This window comes from Sphaeramia orbicularis, chromosome 20, assembly GCF_902148855.1.
Source record: "Sphaeramia orbicularis chromosome 20, fSphaOr1.1, whole genome shotgun sequence".
NCBI classification, from domain to species: Eukaryota; Metazoa; Chordata; class Actinopteri; order Kurtiformes; family Apogonidae; genus Sphaeramia; species Sphaeramia orbicularis.
Genome location: NC_043976.1, coordinates 37,800,368 through 37,818,546, shown reverse-complemented (window position 1 = coordinate 37,818,546; position 18,179 = coordinate 37,800,368). Strand labels below are relative to the sequence as shown.

At 35.8% G+C, this 18,179-nt stretch overlaps 1 protein-coding gene across 2 annotated transcripts in view; it reads right to left on the bottom strand.

The window, feature by feature from the left end:
- Nucleotides 1-18,179, bottom strand: part of rnpc3 (RNA-binding region (RNP1, RRM) containing 3) — a 53,842-nt gene that overhangs the window by 16,751 nt on the left and 18,912 nt on the right. For both annotated transcript variants that reach the window (XM_030123000.1, XM_030123001.1), the window contains 6 exons: nucleotides 14,285-14,424; nucleotides 12,228-12,347; nucleotides 11,712-11,857; nucleotides 6,959-7,135; nucleotides 1,032-1,126; nucleotides 813-871 (listed from right to left, as the gene is read on the bottom strand). In XM_030123000.1, the coding sequence (XP_029978860.1) occupies nucleotides 813-871; nucleotides 1,032-1,126; nucleotides 6,959-7,135; nucleotides 11,712-11,857; nucleotides 12,228-12,347; nucleotides 14,285-14,424 (737 nt within the window). The remainder of the gene's footprint in view (nucleotides 1-812; nucleotides 872-1,031; nucleotides 1,127-6,958; nucleotides 7,136-11,711; nucleotides 11,858-12,227; nucleotides 12,348-14,284; nucleotides 14,425-18,179) is intronic.

Sequence of the window (18,179 nt, the reverse complement as noted above, 5' to 3'; positions counted from 1 at the left end):
GCCGTAAGACATAAATATCAATATTTCCATAAGGTTTAATGGGAAAATGGCATTTGTTATTATTTTATATCCCATACCTGTTAATAAAGAAACACATGAATTCAATGTGTCCCAATACTTTTGTCCACATAATGTATTTGAGCCTCTCATTTACACAAAAATGTTGTTTTAGGTTGTAAACACAGATGTTTAGAAATGCGTTTTAAAGGTTATATGTGTCTGGGATACAAAACAATAATGATAAATATCATAACACAGTTTTATATTAGGATAATTATCAACGCATTGGTTAGTTTGCTTTAAATTGTTATTTTGGTGGTGGTTTAATTTCTCTCAGTGTTGATTTTTTTTTTTTTATCCATGACTATGATTTTAAATGTTCCAAGGTATGTTTTGTGCTCTGACTGTAAACGATAATAATTTTCTACCATAACTAACCATCTACTGTCTTCACATCTTACTGAGGAATAAAAATCTCCCATTAAACTTTAAGAAAATATTGATGCTTATAAACTATATGGACAAAAATATTGGGACACATCATGTCTACAGCTGTAAGATATAAACATCAATATTTCCATCAGGTTTAATGGGAAAATGACATTTGTTATTATTTTATATCCCAAACCTGTTAATAAAGAAACATGAATTCAATGTGTCCCAATACTTTTGTCCACATCATGTATTTGAGCCTCTCGTTTACACAAAAATGTTGTTTTCAGTTGTAAACACAGATGTTTAGGAATGCGTTTTAAAGCTTTAAGCTGGTTTGCGTGTATCCAAACTGAACCGATCTGGTTCGTAGGACTTACATGTTTCTCTCGTTGTCTGATGATGGGTTGACGTATCTTCCGTAGATGTACTTCAGATCCTGGAAGACACAACATAGTGAGTTCTACATGCAGAAAAGCAGCGAAAATGTGAAATGATGGGATTTGTGTGATGCACGTGATAACTTTAGAAACAAATTTAAACCAGAACAAGCATCGTCAGACAGATAGAAGTGGGTCAAGTGCTATAAATGCACCTACTTTCTCTTCCACTTGCTTTGCGATATTCTTCACGTACAGTCTGCAGGTTGGCTCGCCCGGTTCATAATTCTTAAACACAGACATCCTTTTTATCTCTGTTTTAAAGGAGAGAGGGGGAAAAAATCACACAGGGTGCATGTCAAAAACAGGTACAAAAGGACACCAGAGCTGCCTATACCTCCGTAAAGGTAGATTCAAAGTCAGCGCCAGTCGATCAAACTCACGCCGTATGTTTTATTTAAGGCGGACTGGACTGCAGGGCCGCCATGTGACATGCAAAGTAAAGGTAGGAGTAACTGTTTGATCTCAGCACCGGCTGCGCTGCTCATTTCACACTTTCCTTGGACATGTAGCATTTGGCTGCATTATACAGTATATGTAACCCTGAACATGAACATTTTCTGTTTATTCTGCAGAATACTGACAACATTTCTGGTTTTTCCCTTCTGTTACGAGGCTCAGGTGCTGTACTAAAGCCATCTTGGGCATTGCCTGAGCTGAAATAATGTAAAATTAACTAACTTTTCCCAGATCTAATGACAGCAACAGCATTAGTGCGTTTTGTTTTTAAGCGTAGTGAATGTTTTGTATAATAAAAAACAGTCTAAATTCAGGCAAAATTACACATAATTTCTTGAGAAATCTAAAATATTCAAGCAGAAGGATCACCAGACTCAACAAACATGTACCGAAGTCAGCCACAAACTTAAAGACAATACTATTATTCCAATTATTTGGGGGTTTTACGTACTTCCGATATTCCATAACACGTTTCGGACGACCAAACCTAGGGATGTCCTGACTAGATCTAAAGACCGGTATCGGCTGCCGATCTGGCATGTTTTAGAAGATCGGATGGGATTTAGTCACAAGATCAGGCCGATCCGAGCGTCCACTCATACTCGGACCCAAAGCAGACATCCGCTGGACACGTCCGTGCAAAGCTCAATTTTTACGACTCCACACATCACACAATGTACGATGACGTAAATATAAAAAAATGCTACGCTCGACTATGAAACCTCAAATGACCGCGGAGTTCACACTAGACACAGTACATGCACAGTGCACCCGACTCTGTGAGATCCTTTAGGGAATTAGTAAAGCGTCTATAAGTTTAATTTTCAGTTTGTACGGTCGTATGATATGCGTATACTCATTGTGAGGTACATACGGCACAGAACACACCTCGTCTAATCCCTGGACGGACCTGTCAATAGACAAAACCGGCCCATCAAAGGTTCTCTTTTGTCCCACAGTATGAATTTGAAAAGTGCAAAAATTATACTAAAGTTATTACGAGTCAAAGGTGTCATACTTGTTTTAGTTCCGGTTCCACATTCAGCCCAATTGTGATCTCAAGTAAAATAATAGTATAATAACCTGTTAATAATGACTCCAAATTTAAATAAAAACTTCATAGTAAAAAGTATCGGTATCGGCAAAACTAATCTTAAAAAAAAAAATCAGATCGGAAACAAAAAAAATCGAGATCAGGACATCACTAACCAAAACCACCAACAAATCAACATTATGTATCCACAGACCGTATCACTCACAGAATGAAGTATAAAGCTCATTATTTCCACACATCTGTATTATGGAATCATCAAGTTTTCTTTGTTCAACCAAAAATGTTGGCAGTTTCTCAAAATAACACTACCATAATCTTCACGTGCTGCATCAGCTGATAGTTTGCATTATAGCTCTGTTAGCTTAGCTGTTAGCTTAGCTGTGTTTTCAGACTGAAAAAAGCCACAGTAAAACGACAAATCACCTGCTTTCTGTACAGTTTGTTTTACCAACAGGCAACTTAGCAAAGATAATAACGTCATACAATAACTTTACACCTTCATAAGCCTCAGAATCAATCTCGTGCATAAGAAACGCTGACATTTCAGCGTCAAACTATTGTTTTGTTTGACTATTATTTGCCTTGTGGGTTAAAAATGCGATTACTATTTGTCAAATCTAGATGTGTAACTGTATATTCTGCTTTGCATCTTGCTTCTCAGAGTTCCATTTCACACATTTGCTTCATATTTTTTCACGGACTGTGTTTTATTTTTGAATAAAGTGAACTAGACTCAGACAGCACCCTCTGACATCCACTGCAAAACCCTGCATTTCATTTAGAGCATTTCTTTTGGTAGAAACTGATTCCGGTCATAAACATTTTCAGACCTTTGTATAATGAAAAAAAACAACACCAAAGTAATGTCTAAGACGGAAGGTTAGAAATAGTTCAGAAATCAATATTTGGTGGGTTAACCCTGAATTCCAATTACAGTTTTTGTGTGTCTTGGCGTGCTTTCCACCAGTCTTTCAATTTGCTGCTCCTGGCGGAAATTCTGCGAACAGCTCGGTTTTGTTTGATGGCTTGTGACCATGCGTCTTCTTCTTGATCCCATTCCAGAGGTTTTCAATGGGATTCAGGTCTGGAATTTCAGAACGGTCCCTTTTGGTCTCATTTCCGGAGCTGTATATCATTTACCGAGCCGATCTCTCATCAGTTCTTCTCATCCTAGTTAGATTTTTTTTTTTTTAGCTTTTCAAAAGTATTGCTGATGTTGAACTTCTCACACAAACTCCTCTTCCTCTTGGAGATGTATTTCTTTCTTTTTTTTTTTTTTAGGTTTTGATTTTGCAGCAGCGGCATCTTTTCTTGTTTTGGACAGCTCTCAACACTCCAATTAAACGCCAAATCTCAAATATGCATCTCAGACACTGTTGTCGTTTCCATTCTTCCACAAAACATAATTTGTTTTAGAGCAAAAGAGAAAGTGTTAAAAAAAAATTCCATGTAAAAGATTAAACGATCCCCGTCTACCAGTATCATCAGCTGACAAAAGCGGTGGTAATATAAAACTTCTGTTGAAGTGAAAGTGAAAGTCATTGGGTCACCAATTCGCAGACAAAAATATTTAGCACAGTCATGATAAGTGATGATGTAAAATAGAAGACAGAGTGCTCTTGTGAGTGTTTTTGCTAAACTGAACTGATTAAAATACAGATGTTTTATGTAAAAGGCGCTCAGTAATGACAACGTAGATGGGCACAGTGGACAGACATCTCCTGGAGAAATTTTCAAAGTCTTAAAGCAAGTTGGAAGCATTTTCCCTGAGCAAAAAAGACAGTGTTTAAGCAGTACGACTCGTGTGTTGCTATTTAACTAACATTATCTTCCTAGCCAGTGTTTGCTGTAGGGCTGGGCGATTAAACGATAACGATATATATTACGATATAACTATAACTTTTAATTTTCACTTGTTCCATTGGCAAATTTTTTTGCTTGAATGAAGCAAAAAAAATCTTTAACCCTCTGGTATCCAGGTGCGCCTTTCAGGCACACTTTGCACTTCGTTTTAAAAAACTTCATATTATTTTTCACAATTTAAATAAGGTTAGAATTCAAAAGTTGTTCATTTTTGTATGATCTTTAAAATTCTGGCCACCAACTAAAATGTGCACATTGTAAACAAAAGAAAATTACAAGACTAGCATCTGTTTCCCAAGTGTGCCTAAAACGCACTATTTCTTCCATTTGATATGTATGATTAGGGCTGACCTTGATTTACAAAAATAAAATCAAATTAGAGCAGAAAAATAAATCAATATATAATATTTAATAGTTGGATTTATAGGTGTGCATTTTACGCACACTTGGTGACAGATGCTAGTATTTTTGAACAATTGACCTAGCGCCAAAAATAATTATACAAATTAACCAATGTTGACATATGCCAGGCTGCAAAAATCAAATAATATGTGACCCGCTTTTTATGTAGTATATTGAAAAAAAATAATTTTTTGTGTTTTTTACATCCAAAAAAAATGGTTTGTTTACATTACAAACACAGCATTTAAAGGGTTAAAAAATGTGATAATTATTGAGTATTTGGTATTTTTATTCATGGCTCAAGTTGATGAAATAGAAAAAAGTGTAAAAGAATTAAAAACAAACTGTATGAATTTTTTTTTTTACATTATTCCACAAGTGTGCCAAAAAGGCACAGTTGGTGCTTAGTAAGGGCCTTGCTGGATGGGATACCGGAGGGTTTTAATTAAGCAAAAAAATCTGCCAATGGAACAAGTGAAAATGATCTTAGTAAGATTTCTTGAAATAAGATTTTCAAGATCTATCGTCTAAAAATCAGTTCTTATATTTCACTAAAAAGTTCCTCTTTAGGTGATTCTGTCTTATTTTATGTGTGAGGAGATATTTGGACTAGAAATGAGAAAAATACACTTGGTAAGATTTTGGTTTTTGCAGTGTAGGATGTATATATTTGCCACTTAACCCTTAAAGACCTACAAATATTTTTTGTGGCGACTTAAAAAAATGTTTTTTCTCTGCATCTGACTTTTTCTAAGCAATTTATGACCATCTATTATTCCATCCTCTGCATTTTTCAGTGTATTGTAAGTATTTTCCTATATTTAATTAACTTACCATTTAAGTGTTTATAAAAGCTCAGAGTAAATTCAAAGGTTATTATATCAAAACAGAGAAAACTGAAAAAAAAGTGACTTCTTCAGCAAAATACATCAGTAACTGAACATACAAATAAGTGTCTATAACCAGTGTTGTTTATCAAAGTACATGGGATAGAGAAACAAAATAAATTCAAAGGTTATTTTACCAAACTGAAGAAAAACAGACTTCATATACCACTAACTGGACTAAAAAACAACCGTCTACAACTGTCATTTATCAAACTACATGGGTTTATGAAGCCTCTAAACATCCAAATGGGTCAAATCTAATGACTATGACAAGCTGAGAAACTGCATTTTACCTGAATTACTTACACGTATTGATTGGATTAGTGGTCAAACAGTTATGAAACATTTTAAATCAGTAGGCTGTTTAGGTCTTTGAGGGTTAAGCGCATTAGTAAATATTAGATCCATATCATTCAGAGATCCACTTAACTGTATTAACCTTATAGAATACAGCCGGACAGTACAATTCAAACAATACACTTCCACATTGACCGAACCATTTTAACTTTGTTTTATCGTTCTTTTATTGAGTCTGTTTTATCTTTTTGTCTGGTGGTGTGGTTTGGTCAGACCTCAGTTGCAGAGAGAAACTCACTAAATCAAATAGTGAGATGGTCCAGTCGCCTGATTGGTGAGTCCCAGTCTTGTCCCGCCTCCCTGTACACTAAACAGGTCCAGAGGATGGCTTCATCAGTTCTTAACAATGACTCCCATCCTTTAGGGAGGTGAATTTCAACTTCTTTCCTCTGGACGGAGGTTCTTAGTTCCAAGGTGCAGGACACAGTGTTATAAAAACAGCTTTGTTCCTGTCGCCGTCACTGAGCTCAATAAGAAACAGTGACATTGCACTTTACTAACTTATTTAGTTATTTATTCCATTTCTTTGCTCTATTTATTATTATTGTGACTTCAATTTTTTTTTTTTTTTTTTTTAAATTGTATGTTCTTATTCTGGTTTTTATCCCAGATTGTTTTTATCTTTTCTGGTTTTTATTGTGTTTTATTGCATCTTGTTTTTATTTATTTGATCTTACCTGTTTTATTTACTTATCCATGCTGCTATACCGATGAATGGTGGAACACTGAGCACTTTTTGTTTTTGTTTTTGTCCTGTCTTTAAGCGTGATCAAGTGCCTGTCTTGCATGCTTAATGTATGTGTTGTTGTAATGCCTAGGCAATCACCTAGACTGCAAAACAAATCTACCTATGGGTATAAATAAAGTAACCTTGACCTTGACATGACCTATTTTATCTATGACTGAACCAAAATGACCAAATCTGGAGATCGCACAAATATGATGTTCTATGTCTGCAACAACAGCCGTGTAAACTGAAATAAACCACATCGGAGCCATGACATGGCATGGGACCCGTTTCTAATCACCATCTCTGTACGCCCAAGTGATGTTCTATGTCTTACCGTCTCTGGATAGCCGTCCTCTCTCCAGCTCCTTCCTGGAGATGACATCTGAGGTAAAGTCTTGGTCATCGTCACTGTGCTCCTCTTGTTGTTGCGACGGTTGTGTGCTGGGGTAGAGCTTCCCGAAACCCTCCGCCACCTCCTCATTACTGGGGTCGACGTCACCTTCACCCACTCCTGAAGGACATGGATGTTAAAATTAAGACCAATGGCCCTGTATCTCACCAGCATGTTCTATCAAGAATCAATAACAAGTTGAATTTGTGAGGTGGTCAGGTTCTGCAGCTATGTTAGAGTCTCATGGTCCTGATACAGGAGAGTATATTGATATCTCTAACCATTTCCATGTTATAAACCATCAGAATATGGCCCTTTATTATAAGTAAAGCTTTAAGTTATACTCTGTTAGTTCATTTGTATTGTACCGATGTGCCTCTTGGTCAGGTCTCCCTCAAAAAAGAGATTTTATCTCAAGGGACTTCCTGGTTAAATAAAGGTTAATTAAATAAATAAATAAATAAATAAATAAATGTGCATTTTTAATATTTTAAAAATGTATCAAACATTCAAAAATCTAAATGTCAAAAATGTGAGCAAACTTTGTAGACATTGTCTCAGTTTCAGAGAAGAAGATAGTTGAAATCTAGACACTGGTGACCCTGAGTTTGACCCTTCAAGGTCATTCCAGGTCAAAGGTCATGGACCCAAATTAAAGTCCATATGTGACTTCCTATCAGTGCCCAATAGCAATTACGTTGATATCTCAAACAATTTCCATGTTATAAACCATCAAAATATGGCCCATTATAAATAAAGGCAAATTTTTATTAATGCAAAAATTCATCAAAAATCCAAAAATCTAACTTTCTTAAAACTGTTAATAAACCTTCTAGACATTGTCCCTAAGAAGCTGTGAATAGAATTTGCAATGAATCTGATCAGTAGGTTCATCTGAGATGATGTTTGAAGAAATTGCTTACAAATACAGCAACGAAGAGTGACAAAGACAGCAGCCAAGACAGTGACGAAGACAATGATGACAGCAGCGAAGACAGCGACGAAGACAGCAATGAGCACGTCGACGAAAATGGCAAAGACAGCGACAAAGACAGCAATGAAGGCAACGGCGAAGACAGTGAAGACAACAAAGACAACACCTTCACAATAGCTCATGGCCTATAGTACAGCGAGCTAATAAAAAGGACAAAGACTGTATATGAGACTTTAAAATCAATTTAGAAAGCGACACCACCAGCCACACTGGGAGCACTATGGGTGTCTAAGTTGGATTTAGGGAGTTGCTTTATGTTACACAGCAGGAAAAAAACGACACTCTTCTTCCTGCACAAATGCAGGTGGAAATATTCAAAGTGTCTACCGACGGCAGATGGTGGAATAATCACTTCCACATTGTTTATCCTCTTTCGTAAACCACACAAGCTCTGGATGGAAGAGTGAAAGCAAATCCTCTTGGTCACAATAGGTTTAGTTTAACATATGGATGTTTATAGCAGCGGAATCATTATATAGTGACGGAGGTGGAAATAATGAATTCCTTGTTGTGTTTGATGCAGTAAATGCTGTCCTTAGGCAGAAATCGACTGTGCTGATAATTGAAAGAAGACGGAACTGTTAATCACATTCATCCTATGTCCAATAAAAAAAAAAAAAAAAAAAAAGTGGTACTCAAATCAAAATCCACTGCTGTTTTGGAAGCATGACTTTGAAAGGCAATGTGTGGATAACTGGAACAGACTTCTGCCAAGCCGGTGCATGCGTGCACACATTGTCGATGGAATTACTAAGAGCAGTGAGCCTGTACAAATCCGAGAAGAGGGCAGGGGGGGTGGGGGAGGGTTGAAAAAAAAAAAAAAAAAAAACGCTTGTCATCCACAAAGGTGTATATGTGAGTGCACTGATGCAAGAAGTGTTGGGGAGCTTTTCTGATACTCTCTGTGCAAAGAACTAGATCACCGCCTTCAAAAATTATCCTCCGTCTTATCTGCCCCCCCCCCCCACCTCACCCACCTCCCCTTTTCATTTAAATAGCTTGTTTATCAGATCTCGCGCCCCCACTTCCCCAAAACAAGACTAATCCAAAAAGCCACCTGTCATAGTTTATCTTTCCCTTGCCTTTAGGAAATCTTTTTGTGTTTGACTTTGAGATCTATTTTACTACTCTGGGGTTTGCCGGGGAGTGAAGTTGTAGCTAGAGAGAAGGGAGATAAGGCAAATGGGGAACTGCACAGCTGACAAGTAACACAGACTCTGCACCCCCCACCACCCCACCCCTGCCACCCAATGACATTCCCTCGTAGAGATAATGGCAAAACCTTTTTTTTGGTACGAGTTTCTTCTGTGATATACTGCTGTGCAACACTGTGCCGCGACTTCACCTGTGGTACGGGCTTTAACTTATGTCAATGGGAGTATCAGAGCGCCGTCTGCTTCAATGAGATAATAAACATGATGTATAGTAATCATCAACTCCTTACGCTGCCTTTTGTGCTCAAACAGACAGGCAGTGTGCTTTTTACACTCATTCCCCGCTGCGTGTGCACACACTGATCTCGCTCAACCTGTCAAGTGTAAAAGTGTCATTTTTTTTAAAGAGATGTTGCTTAATATAATGCTACCTAATTAGTCATTTTCTGCCAGTTTAGTTCCAGAAGCAGAACTTTACTTTATTTATGACTCAGACAATGATAAGCCCTGTTTGTTCAGACAAGTACAACCTGTGGACAGCGGTGGAAGAAGTACTGAAGCTTAGAATTTACATAAAAATACAAATGGGTGCTTCTACGAAACTGGGTTCATTTTGGTAAATTTTTAGAGCCAATAATAACAGAGAAATTTAGACATATTTTCCCCCCAGGATGTACCTAATGATGACATCAGATGAATGCAAAAAAATTGTACTCTTGCTCTGAGCCATCCCAAAATACGTGAATTTTTAATAAAATATTGGGGCCAAAAATTCGACCAAAATTGGGACATGAAAAGCTACCTAGGTGTCAGTGTGTTAGGTCTGGAAACATGGCTGTAAATAGTCTTATATAGACAATAAATAAAGACACTGTGTTAAATTTGACGATGCTTGTGGTTTTTCTAATCCAGACATGTTGGTTTTTCATGAATCTTAGTCTCATTCCAGGTTTTGTGTGTAACCCATCGTGTCCTCTTGCGTTACATGCAGAACCTGCCAGTTAAAAACATATAATCGCAAATGATTTTGCAACAGCTGTCATTTTTGTGAAACACTCTGCCTTGCATAATTAGTTCAATTCCCAAAATGTACCTGTGAGAGAATAAAGAGATATAAAAAAATACAGTAGTGCGTAATTTTTGTGTCCTTTTGACTGTTACATGCAGATTTTTCTATAAAAATAATGTGATTTATCTGAAAAATAATTTCTTTTATCTCAGTATTTATTTTTAAAATAGACCCAAAGCGCTTCCAAACTTGCTTCACAACATTAGTCTACATCTGGTTTGAATTTTTAGCCCCCATGTCCTGTTTACAGGGACCAGTTTCGTAGAAGTACCCAAATATCCTGCAAAATTGTACTCAAGTAAAAGTAGAAGTACTACATCAACAATCTTACTGAAGTAAAAGTACAAAGTACTTACTTTAAAATTTAATTTAAAGTACTCACTCAGTGGGTTGTCTAAGTGTCTGGGTTGTGGCATTTTGATAAAGAATGTAGATCTACTGACTAGGGCTGGGTATCACAGCCAATTTCCTTATTCGATTTGATTTCAATTCATAAGGTTCTGAAACAACTGATCACAATTCAATTTGATCCGATATTGATATCTGATATCAATTCAGTATTAATTTATTGATTCAGATTCATTTAGTGATACCAAAGTACAATTTTGAGGTGTAACCTGATTATTTGACAGCCAAAGCCATGCAACACATCAATACACTGGAAAAAATCTAAATTTTACCATGAGTATTTTTCTCATTTCTAGTCAAAATATCTCATCACACTTAAAATAAGACATAATCATTTGAAGAGTAGCTTTTCAGTGAGATATAAGAACTTTTCAAAATCTATTGTCTGAAAATAAGTTCTTGAAATTTTCAGGAAATGTTGATACTGGCACAAGAAACAAATGATTAAATATTGGTGGCAATGGGGGGGGGGGCTGATTTGCCTTGGCGGAGGTCTGCGCTCTCCAAGTGCTTTTCTACTTTTTCTTAGTTTAACCAACCGAATCCCCTCCCTCCCACATACATACAAACTACCACTAAATATGGAACAAAACCCCACAAAAACAAAACTAGAAAAGCACTCACAGAGTGCAGACCTCTGCCAAGGCAGATTAGTCCCCGCCTCCCTTTGATCACCACCAAAATTTTATTATTTGTTCCTTGTGCCAGTATCAACATTTCCTAAAAAATTTCATCAAAATCCTTCCATAACTTTTTGAGTTATCTTCCTAACAGACAAACAAACAAAAAATCCGTTCCCCCTGATCACCACCAAAATTTAATCATTCTTTCCTTGTGCCAGTATCAACATTTTCTGAAAATTCCATCCAAATCCATTCATAAGTTTTTGAGTTATCTTGCTAACAGACAAACAAACCCAGATGAAAACATAACAAAAATAAATAAATAATTAATTTTGCCAGACTCCCACAAGATTCTAATCACAGATGACCTCCACCTCTGCTAATATTACCAACTAGCAGAGGTCACCGGGTCATACTAGTCCCATGTGAATCAGGTTTCAGACCTTACCTGTGTCTCTGGACGGCGTCTCCTGACCCGGTCCCCCTCCCTCCGCTTGGACCGACGCCTCTGGAACCGAAATGTGGAATTCGATTTTCCTGGGTCCGGCCGGGTGCGGCTGCTCGAACACGTCGGAGGGCTGCAGCGCCGGCGTACTGAGGACGGCACAGACAAACGCCACTTCCCTTTAAAAAACAGCGCACACAACACACCTGGCTCCTGGGCAGCTTAAGGGCTGGGATATTTCGTTGTGGTCAGCGGCGGATATTTCCCAGTACGCATACATGCTTTGCTGGGAGAGACTGTGGTGTGTGTGTGTATTTATAGTTCTGAAATAGAGTTTATGGGGTGTCATTAAGGGAGCGTGTGCTGAAACAAATAGTTGCCGAGCCACTCAAGGTCTGTCTTTATGAGGAGGACGTATTGTCTGGAGGTTTGCGTCCTCCTTTTTTAGCTGCCTATGAATACTGTCTCGCCATGAGCTCTTCCTGAGGACTGTGACATGCATGAGCGCCTCTGCCGTACCTCTGAGAGTCGGCTTTGGGAGCGTAGAGTAGATCCTTGATCTTGGGCTTCTTTCTCTTTGAAGATGTCTTGGGTCTCAGGGGTCTCTTGCATGCTTGGTTGACCATCAGACGAACAATCCTGAAGTGAAGCAAGTACACGGAATAAGGAAGTGCGTTTGGCTTAGATGAAACCGCCGGTCCTTTAAAAAGCGGCTGTTCCTGGAGACGTGGTGGCTAATAAAGCGTAAATTAACACAGTGGCAGTAGCCGCGGTGCGATGCTGATCGACTCAAGTTAACGTGTTTAGTTTGAGAAAGAGTTCAGACACAACATGAGGTGAACGAGTCAAACAATCGACCAATTAGTGGATTATAATTATGTACAGTGTCTTAAACAGTCAGGTGGTGCAAAGGTGTCACATCTATTATTATGTATTTACTTATCGTCTTTTTTTTTTTATTATCGGCATTGATTTTACCGATTTTATGTTTGCTTGATTTCATTATTGTACCTGATTTCATTGATTTTATGATTGCTTGATTTTACTATTGCGCTTGATTTTATTGATTTTATGACTGCTTAATTTTACTGATTTTATTGATTTTATGATTGCTTGATTTTATTGATTTATTTTGCACATACATAACATTGATCAAAGACATAATAAAACTATTTTTGTACAATTTTACTATTGTACTTGATTCTATTGATTTTAGGATTGCTTGATTTTTACTGATTTTACTACTGCACTTGGTTTTATTGATTTTATGACTGCTTGATTTTACTATCGCACTTGATTTTATTGATTTTACGATTGCTTGATTTTACTATTGCACTTGATTTTATTGATTTTATGATTGCTTGATTTTACAATTGCACTCGATTTTATCGATTTTATTGATTTTACGATTGCTTGATTTTACTATTGCACTTGATTTTAATGAGTTTATGATTGCTTAATTTTTTTTACTAATTTTACAACTGCACTTGATTTTATTGATTTTACAACTGCTTGATTTTACAGATTTTATTATTGCACCTGATTTTGATTTTATGACTGCTTAATTTTACGGATTTTATTGACTTTATGATTGCTTGATTTCATTGATTTATTTTGCACATACATAACATTGATCAAAGACATACTAAAACAATTTTAGTACCATTTTACTATTGTATTGAGTCTACTAATTTTATGATTGCTTGATTTTTACTGATTTTACAACTGCACTTGATTTGATGGATTTTATGATTGCTTGATTTTACTATCGCACTTGATTTTATTGATTTTACGATTGCTTGATTTTACTATTGTACTTGATTTTATTGATTTTATGATTGCTTAATTTTTTTTACTAATTTTACAACTGCACTTGATTTTATAGATTTTAGGATTGCTTGATTTTACAGATTTTACTATTGCACTTGATTTTAGGATTGCTTGATTTTCTCCTTGTACCTAATTTCACTGATTTCATGATTACTTCTGCATTTCCATTAAGGTTAATACATAACATATTAACCAAAAACAAGGTAAAGATACTTTTTTATATCTGATCAAATACACAAAATAAATGCTGGCTCTAATGCAGCCAGATTACATTATGATGCTGGATTATATGGCAAAAAAAAATTATGATGACTTAATTTTTTTATTAGTTGAAAATCCATCTATCTATCTATCTATCTATCTACCTACCTACCTACCTACCTACGTTCAGTTTTACTTTCTGCACCACAGTCTAATGCTGCTGAACTGGGACTAACTCAGTCTCAACTCTCACTTCACATTTAAGTCTGACTAGTTTTACTTTAGAAAAGTTTGGGGAGTGTGTTCTTTATTTATCACACTTTCCAGGTATCTTTGTGGGAAAAGCTGCTGGGAGCTTCCTGCACTTTTTGTTTGTAGATAACGTTGAATAGCTGTCTTTTAATTAACAGTGCGCTTTAAGGCATTTCAGCAAAGTTGGGGTTGTATTTTCTTGTTGTCTTCAAATTTATTTATTTATTTATTTTTTTCATTTTTACTACAAATGTGCGTCTGATCCGTCGGCCCCCGCTTTGCTCTTTCCTCACCTCTCCTTGTCCTCGTCATCTCCGCTCTCATACTCCGATTCTTCGCTGGACCGCTCCGCCTCCTGCTCGGGTAATGGCGGGTAATCTGGGGGCATGGGGGGGCGCATGGGGAAAGGCGGCGCCGGAGGCAGCAGCTCGTACTGCAGGAAAACAGCACAATGAGGTTTCATCTCCAAATGCCTCTGGGTCGTACCGACAGACGATATAAGCATCCCCCTCCTCGCTCATATTTGGTTTCCTTCCACTTGCATTAAAAACAGCATGGTGCTTGTAATTACGGATAGTGGAAATATGCTCGGCCACTGCCTGTCAAGTGGGTTCATGGACTCAGCAGAAATTGGAACAGTGGTACTTAAACATATGCAAAAAAATGAGGTTTATACAAAAATTAAGGCTGCACATTTTGGGGATTATCATGAACAATACAACAATTTCCGATTTCAAGCAGAAAATACACAGATCATTACGTTATATACTGCTAAAAATCAATTTTCTATGTTTTAAGCAGTACCTCTGTCTGTCTCTACATCCAAAATCTTCCCATACAACAGAGCTGGGTTTATTTTTGTGCAATTAGCTCTCCCTAAATCCTCCTAAACCTTCACTTTTGTCTCATGTGATTATACAGTGATTCAATTAACTGTGCAGCTATAATTAAAATGCACATAACATGGAGGAAAAATGCAGAAATGTAATATATGTCTCTATGATTTGCGAGAATTCTGGGACAGAAAAGATAGAAAATTATCTTTTTTTTTTTTTTTTTTTTTTTATTAATATTAGACTTTTATTTAACCCAGGGGTGTCAAACTCATTTTAGTTCAGAGGCCACATTAAGCCAAATTTGATCTGAGGTGGGCCGGACCAGTGAAATAATAACATAATAATATATAAATAATGTCAACTCCAAACTTTCCTCTATGTTTTTGAGTGAAAAAAGTTAAATTATGTAGTGAAAATGTTTACATCTACCAACTATCCTTTAAAACAATATGAACAACATGAACAAAGTGAAATTTCTTAAGAAATTTAAGTGCAATTTTAACAATATTATGTCTTAGTTTATCATTTACACATGTAAATTACAACTTACAGTGCACAGTGGATCTACAAATACATATAACATTTAATAACAGGCAGAAAATTGGTAAACCTGCACTTCAGACATTTCAAAATGTTCATATTTGTTCAGGTTATTCACATTTTTGTGAAATGATACTTTGTATTAGTGTAAATACAGTAAAATGACATGAAAATTTTTACATTTACAAAGAGAAAAACTTGGAATCGTGAGTATTTATAGGTTATTATGATAGTATTTTACTGATCTGACCCACTTTAGATTAAATTGGTCTGTATGTGGAACCTGAACTAAAATGATTAATATCTTCAGGGTAAAAATTGCACTGAAGATATTAATCATTTTAGTTCATTTAGTTCATTTCATAAATTCATCCCAGGAGCCAGACTGGACCCTTTGGTGGGCCGGATTTGGTCCCCGGGCCATAAATTTGACACCTCTGACTTAACCTGATAAAATCCAATTGAGATCGAGGTTTCTTTTACACGGGTGACCTGGCCAAGAGGTCAGCAGCACATGCCATGAGAGAAAACAGGTTTTATAGACATTTATGTAAGAACATTAAATTAAAACAAACAGTAATAACATTGTAATAACAGAAAAGTTAGAAAATTTTATTAAAGTACAGTTGACAAAGTGCTAAAATTTTGTTGAGGTCACAGCAATTTATCTTGTAATATTATTCATCAAGGACAAGATTTACAATTATCTACAGTAAATTAGGCTGCAACTCATTTTATTTTAATTTAATCTACAACATTTCAACTTGTTTGGCACCTTACAGTCCTATTTCAGCACATTACAGTTATTTTTCAGCACATTACAGTTACTATCCAGATTCTACCCAGATCTTTTCAACTAATTTATAGTGTACAGTGTACTGTGTTTGCTCTTGTGCTATATTTCTCTTTACTCAATTTCCTGTGGTATTATATTGTCTTTGAATGTGTGTCACTGTAATTTCCCAGTTTGGGATCCATAAAGTACATTTATTTATCAAAAGTTATGTGTTATTAAGTGACTTGTTTTTACTGAACGCCAAAAAAAGATCACATTTGAGAGGCAATAACCTAGCAAACGGTGGCACTTTTTGCTCATAAAGTCTGAATTAATTGTATTTAAAGTGACTAAATGATTGACAAATATCTTTTCTGCACATATATACAATAGGTCCATTCAGTTTGTTGGTTTAGTAAAGTTCTAATGTCCACACATATGCATTTGTCAGCCTCTGAATTAAGATCCAGTCTGGATATATGGGAAGTATTTACAGCAGAAAAACAAAAACAACTTTAACAAACCAAAGTGGTAATATTTACAAGTATCTCCCTTTGTATTTAACCCTTTTGTTCAGACAATATGAGATTTATTCCATTAATTTCCTGATGTTTTACACCAAATTTTATTCAATACATGTCAGATGTTTATAATTGTTTGTGCTGCTTCTTGTCATGGGTTCAAAGGTCACAATAAATAGTGACTTTAACCATTGACGACCCATTTAATTCAGTTTATTTTATGTCTTTTAAGGCTGTGCACATATTTCCTGTATTTTCTTGCTATATCTGAAGAAAAGAGAATGAGACATAAATATATATGCACATTTCAACCCTGCAAAAACAACAAAACTAAAGGTGGAATAAGACTTTTGCGCAGTACTGCATATCTAAGGGAGTGCTACTTACATAAACTCAGTAACAGAACTTGAATGACGGTGATATTTTCAAGTAAAAAATCCAATATTTGATTAATCTGTTGCCTCTTTCTCACTGAAAATGCAAAAAGAAATCTCTCATTTCATTACAAAAAGAGAAAATGATTGAACTGAACAGTTAAATCTAAGTAATAAATGACTAAATAGCAGCAGAAATTGGTGTCGGCACCATTTTCTGCCAATACTAACAGTTTGTAAGAAAGGAGAATGAGAAATAAATATGTATGCTCATTTCAACCCTGCAAAAACAAGAAAGCTAAAAGTGGAATGAGACTTTTGCACCTCACTGTAATTAATCTGTGTTGATTTTTTTTTATATATAACAGTTCACAGTAACGCCACCCCCCCCCCAATACCACACCATGTGCATGTGCAAATCCATTGTAAATATGTATGTAATATGTAAATTTAAACTTATATAAATACTTCTATTTTTTCACTTTATATTCTATTATTCACAGGTGTATATGTGTGTATATAGGTTTATGTTTTCACTCTTTTTTGTACTTTATTTTTGTATTTGCTGCTGTCAGCTGAAACATTTCCCCAAAGTGGCATCAATAAAGTCTATCTTGTTTGTTTGTTTGTTAAGTTTATTTCAGACACAAGCATAATACAAAACATAGGGGAAACCCCCCCCCAAAAAAACCCAAAACAAGACAAAAATTTAAAAAAAAATCTTATCTTTTTTTATGAATCCATCTCTCCTACCACCCTTAGTGACTTAGTCCAATCTAAAGCAGCACAATTTATGTTCAAAAAATGTGTCAATATTTTTGGCAAAAAATAATCAGTTGCCTGTTCATACTCAGAGCTTGTTTAAAATGCAGGAAAGTGTTTATAATTTCAAAAAACCTTATGTTTGAACTAATATGAAGCAATTTTGTCTTTCTGTTGAAGGAGTAAATGTTTGTTAAGTCGTGACTTCAAAGACTGTACAACTTTTTTTGTTTAAAACTAAGTTCAAAAGAAATGTCATGAAAATATACGAAAAATGTGAACGCTAACTTTTCCTTGACTCAAACTGTTTTGTTTTTTGTTGTTGCTACGGTTACTAAGCAAAAGGCATTGGTAGCTATTTTATTTCATTTTGTTTGGTG